At 49.6% G+C, this 6,000-nt stretch overlaps 1 protein-coding gene across 1 annotated transcript in view; it reads left to right on the top strand.

Moving 5' to 3' along the window:
• Positions 1–507: 507 nt before the first annotated feature.
• Positions 508–6,000, top strand: part of ABTB2 (ankyrin repeat and BTB domain containing 2) — a 163,282-nt gene continuing 157,789 nt past the window's right edge. The window contains exon 1 of the mRNA XM_016147128.2: positions 508–1,813. Within this exon, the coding sequence (XP_016002614.2) occupies positions 931–1,813 (883 nt within the window). The 5' untranslated portion in view covers positions 508–930. The remainder of the gene's footprint in view (positions 1,814–6,000) is intronic.

Genomic DNA, 6,000 nt, shown 5'->3' with positions numbered 1-6,000 from the left:
GAGCGCCTGGGTTGGGTCTCCTCTCCCAGGCTCCTTGCCCCACCCCTACGTTCCGGATCCACACTTGAAACACACGCGCTGGCGTTCCGCTGCAGAAGTCTTGGAACGGAGCTGCGAACGCCCAAAGTCTGGACGGCGGGAAGGGGGAAACGCGCAGTAGCTTTTCCTTCAAATTTTTCTTTAATAGCTACCAAGCCCGACGTTACGACCCCTCCTTACCTCGTCTCTGCTCGCACCTCCCGCACTCTCACTCGCTCGGTTTTCTCTTCCCCCTCCTCCACTCTCATCCCAGGCGCTGCACCCGACTCTCGGCCTCCAGCCCCACCTTCGCAGCCAAAGGGTTTCACCCGAGGCGGAGTGAAATCTACATAGTGACCGCCCCTCTAAGAGATCATTGGTGTAGCCGCTCCCCGTCTCGGCCGATGATTGGTGGGCCTCTCCAGGTTATTTGCATGCCGGCGGCTGCCGGGTCCCCAGCTGTGCAGGCGGCGGCGGCCGCGGAGAAGTTTGCCCAGCGCTTTCTTGCCGGCTGGTCCGGGACTCGCTCAGCTCGCGGAGCCGCCTCCTTCTGCCGCCGCCGCCGCCGCCGCCCTGTTCTCTCGGGATTCCTTGTCTGCGGAGGACAGACGTTGTGCTTGCGGGAATTTGAAGTGGACAAGGGGGAGTAAGGAGGAGGAGCGGTGGGGGGCCATTTCAGTAACAGCTTTGCGTCGGGACGCGAAGCGCGTGGGGCTCCGGTCGCGGCGATTCTCGCCCACCTTCCCGCGGCCGCCCGGCGGGCGGGCGGGCGATGCAGCCGCCAAGTCCCGCGGCAGCGAGAGAAAGAGGGGCGCCCCGGAGAGCCTAGAGCTTGTTTCTGCCCACTTGAGGAAGGGAGCATGGAGTTGTGAGCGCCCCTCGCTCGACGAGGCCGCCTCCGGCAGGATCCCCATGGCCGGGACATACAGCTCCACTCTGAAGACGCTGGAGGACTTGACCTTGGACTCCGGGTATGGGGCCGGGGACTCGTGCCGCTCGCTCAGCCTCTCATCCTCCAAGTCTAACTCGCAGGCGCTCAACTCTTCGGCGCAGCAGCATCGCGGGGCGGCCTGGTGGTGCTACTCCGGCTCCATGAACAGCCGCCACAACAGCTGGGACACGGTGAACACGGTGCTGCCTGAGGACCCCGAAGTGGCCGACCTCTTCTCCCGCTGCCCTCGCCTCCCCGAGCTGGAAGAGTTCCCCTGGACCGAGGCAGACGTGGCCCGGGTGCTTCGCAAAGGCGCCGGAGGCCGGCGGCTGCCCCTCTTCTCCACTGAGGCGGTGAGGCGCCTGGCGGGGCTCCTCCGAAGGGCGCTCATCCGCGTGGCCCGCGAGGCGCAGCGCCTGAGTGTACTGCATGCTAAGTGCACCCGCTTCGAGGTGCAGAGCGCCGTGCGCCTGGTGCACAGCTGGGCACTGGCCGAGAGCTGCGCGCTGGCCGCGGTCAAGGCGCTATCCCTTTACAGCATGAGCGCTGGCGACGGGCTGCGCAGGGGCAAGTCTGCGCGCTGCGGCCTCACCTTCTCAGTGGGCCGCTTTTTCCGCTGGATGGTGGACACTCGCATTTCTGTGCGCATCCACGAGTACGCGGCCATCTCTCTCACGGCCTGCATGGAGAACCTAGTGGAGGAGATCCGGGCCAGGGTGCTGACCAGCCAGAGCCCTGATGGTGGAGGGGCAGGAGGCGGGGAGGTGTCCGCGGAGGCCCTGGAGATGGTCATCAACAACGACGCGGAGCTCTGGGGCGTCCTACAGCCCTATGAGCATCTCATCTGTGGCAAGAACGCCAATGGTAAGAGCGCGGGCCATGACCCATGAACGGGGTGGAGAGAAATCCCGCCCTGGGTTTCCTAGGGGGTGATTTTCTAGAATGAACCTGGTGACTGTGCCAGGACCTGAGCGAAAAGTTTGGTCCGTCTGTGGATGAAGGAGTTCATTAAATGGCTGTTGCCAGAGATGGTTTTTCTGGCGACAGACTTTTGGAGGGTAAAGTGGTTGATCTCCATCCTGTTCTGCGTGGCATTGTTACTGACTGGGGGCTGTTCAGTGATTGAGCCTCTTGACCAAACTATTCCTGAACCTCTCTTGAAGTGAACCTTACTGCCCTGTGCTCTTTGCTTTGCTCCACTGGATCTATAGTTGGCATCTTTCCCAATTGCTGGGCACACTGACTGTGGTTCTGACCCCTGGGTCTCTCCAGCCTAATAGCAGCAGCCAAAGGCTCCAAACTCTTAAGACCTGAGCCTTGGATAAGTGGGATGGGAGGAAGGGAACCTAAGGACTGGTCCTGCCTCCTTGGGCTTTGCTTGGTTGAATGGTGCCCTTCAGTCTTCTGGAAGGTGCATAGATAGCAATGGGTTCTTAACTCTGTGTGCCCAGAGCGATGGAACCTGGTGATCAGAATCCTCTTCTCAGAAAGGGAACCACATATTGGCTCCCAGGGCCTGACTTTGCAAGCCAACCAAGTGAACAAGTGAACAATTGATTCAAATCCTGTGTGATATTAAATACAAAGCCTCATGGGCTTTCTTGACAGAAATGACGACCCAATGAACTAGTAATGGGGAAGAGATGTGGGGGGATGGGCAAATGCATGGTGTCAAATCTAGGAAAGAAACCATTGGGTAGTTGAATTTCTCTGAAAGATGACATGGCTTCAGTGCAAAGGGTGGAAGGAAAGTACTTGATCTCCTCCTGAGAAAGGTTAGGGTGTGACATACATTCAACAGCAAACTGCCTACCAGACTCCAATTTCAGGAGTCAGCAAACCATTAATTATTTAGAATAGTACTATGGCTAGACATCCTTGCAATCTGATTGGAAAGCCATTTGGGGGGCCACTTTCAATGGAAATAAGTAGTCAGTGGACGAGACCAGGTGGGTACTGGAAAGGCATAAAAGCAGCCGAGTTTAAACGTGGCTTAACATAATCATAATAGCTCAAATTTTAAAATTAGCACTTAATGTGTTAGTCACTGTTCTTAGCACTTTATATGTTAACTCAGCTAATCCTAGCAACCCTATTAGGTAGGTACCTATACTATTATTCCCATTATACAGATGGGGAAACCAAGGTACCCAGCAGTTATGTAATTTGCCCAAGATTACACAGAGATTAAGTGACAAAACTGAACCCAAGCAGGCTCCAGAGTTCAAGCTTTTAGTCCCTGGAAAAGAGGAAATGGCTTTGTTTTTATTAGTCCCAATTCCAAGGAGAACAATTGACTTCTTAGACCTCATTTTAAAGACAGTCTGTATGTACCACTATGGCTGACTTTGCCTTTCATTGTTTTTGTTTTTAATTCTGGTGCTGCCAAAGGAGATGCCTGGAATGGAAGAGTGTTTGACTTTTAATATTCCTCCTGTTAGGTCAGAGTTGAGGTCAGTCCAGAATCTCAGTTGGTGATGTCATAGCTGATAATTTGTATTTTGCCCTCTAGGTTTGTGGCATCAACACAGGGAAGGAGAGCTCCAGAAGGGGAAGTGGAGGGCAGGGGGATTTCCATCCAGTCGTCATAGCCCAGGAGAAGAGTTCTAAACTTTTGGCTGAAGGGAGGCCCAGACTGAAAGCAAAGAAGACTCTTAAGAGGAAAGACTGAGCCCCTAAACTTATAAACCAAGCTAATATAAAGGTGGATTGATAGGTACCGAACAAAACAAAACAAAGCCATCCCCTTCTCACTGAGCTGGTGCACAGCAGGTAGAGGAACTTGTTAGTTTTTCTAACTGCAAATTGAAGCTGCCTCTTCAGGGTCCCCTGAAAGGCAGAGTGGCCAGAAATTGCTAGAACACAAGTGACTTCCAATAAAGAGCTTATCCCAAAGGGCCATTTTTTAAATTTAGGGTCATCACTCCTTGGGATTTTCTTTACAGGATGGGTTTTCCACCCCGTGATTTGACCTCTTTCCTACCCTGTTTTGCACCCCAAGCAATCCCCCTTAAGTCATGATAGTCATGACAGGAGAACTCCATGTGACAGACAGCAAAGCTCCTTGGATATTCAGAGCAAGCATCTTCCTCTGTGTATTCCCTGGTCTCCAGGGAACTCCCTTGCGGGCGAAGTGACCATTCACTTCCACTTAGTAACATAGATGCTCATTTTTTATACATGAAAACCTGGGGGTGGCCTCCCTAAACAATAACTAGGCTGATTTATTAAGTCTCTATAGACAAAGTGAAACAAATTTTAGTAGTAGAGCAATGAATTACTTATGCCTGAAAGCTGACTTTGGAGGAAAGCATAAACTGCTTAGAAAAAAAATAGAGAGATCCAAACCTTTGTTATACTAAAATAACCACAAGGCCAACAACTTACATTTACACAGCTGAAGACTGAGTGGGAAATGGCTACACATGGGAGGAAGAGTGCTGGTTCATATTCTTGTCCTGCTGGTCTTCCCTTTAAATTACATATTTATTGTTGTTATGCCTGCTAATTATATAGCATGGTCACATGCATTTGACTCAGCTATATAGGGCTCATAAACTTTTAATGTCTTCTAACCAGGAGTTTAAGGGCCCTTATCCATCTATTCCTGTCCATTACTCAGAGTGCTGGGCAAATATGGTTCTGCTCAGTCTAGGATAGATGATAAAAGTTCGGTGGTGTTTATAAAACATGATCTCATAGAGCAGCAGAAGTTATGTATCACTTGCTCCTTTGGTATCGATGTCTCTGTTCTCAGGGCACTGTCATTAAGTGATGATATCTTCATGGCTTTCTTATGGGCGGGAGAGAAACCACTTTAATATAGTATTTATAAACACAGAGCTGGCAGGAAATAGAAACTTCTCTCATTCTCTCTCTCTCTCTCTCTCTCTCTCTCTCATCTCTCATCTCTCATCTCTCATCTCTCTGAGTTTGATGTTGGGCATCACTTCTGGGTTTCTTCTTTACCATTTTTCTTACTAAACTTTCATGAGTGTCCATGGCATTTGAGAAAATCCTCTTCAATCTGAGACTCTAGGTTAAATGATAGGATTTTGATGAGCCTATTCTTACTCCAAAGTGGTAACCAGAATGTACATGAGGGCAGCTCTATCATAATGGTAAAGGTCACAGACCTTGGAGTCTCAGTGAGAGTTTGGAGCTCACCTCTGCCCTATGTGAGTAACCTGGGGCAAATTTCTTAACCATTCTAAGCCTCTATTTTGTTATCTTTAAAATGAAGGATAATAACAGCACCTAGCTCATAAGGTTGGTATGAGGATTAGGTGAGATCACAGAATTGTACATCTTAGCACATAGTAAATGCTCAATAAATAGTAGCAATTCATTCAACAAACATTTATTGGGCCCTGACCCTGGGCCCTCCACTGTTAAAAGTGCTGTGGATTAAATGGTGAAGGAGGAGAGGGGGTCCTTTTCTCATGAAGCTTACAAACTAGTGGGGGAGACAAGAAAAAGTAAACAAATAACACTCTTAGCAGTTAAGTGTTATTGAAAAGAGAAAAGACAAGTTAGTGGGATAGTGTGACTGGAGCTAATTTAACACCAACCGGAAAAGGCCCCTCTGAAATTTCATTAGCGATAGGCAATGTATCAAAACTACTGGTATCTAAGGACCTCTAGGCAAAAACAAAAAAACGATGACTAAGAACTTTTCCGAATTATTCAGTTATCATCTGAGGCAAGTCCTAACAAATATCGCAGCTGAGAAATAAAAGGGCTGCATCGACAGCAGGGATGAAAACTCTTCTCCTAGTTGTAGGACTCCATTTAGGGAAGACATTATCGGATAGGTTGCCACTGAGATAATCAGCTAAAGGACCAAGGGTTAATTGAGCCGCTAGTTGCTATTTAATCAGTTTCCACACCTGGGTAGTCTGAGCGAGGAGGGCAGCTTCCCATCTCTATTTTATCGAAGCCAAGGTTGCTGGTAAAACTGAAACAAAGCAAGCTTTGGAAATGTAAACTTATTTTTTTTCCCCTGAATGCCCGAGAAATGCAACCTAAACTTAAGTGGTTAGAGGAACAAT

Source organism: Rousettus aegyptiacus, unplaced genomic scaffold (assembly GCF_014176215.1).
Source record: "Rousettus aegyptiacus isolate mRouAeg1 unplaced genomic scaffold, mRouAeg1.p scaffold_m13_p_5, whole genome shotgun sequence".
Lineage (NCBI taxonomy): Eukaryota > Metazoa > Chordata > Mammalia > Chiroptera > Pteropodidae > Rousettus > Rousettus aegyptiacus.
Note: the sequence above shows the minus strand (reverse complement) of the source record. Positions and strands in the feature narration are given on the sequence as shown.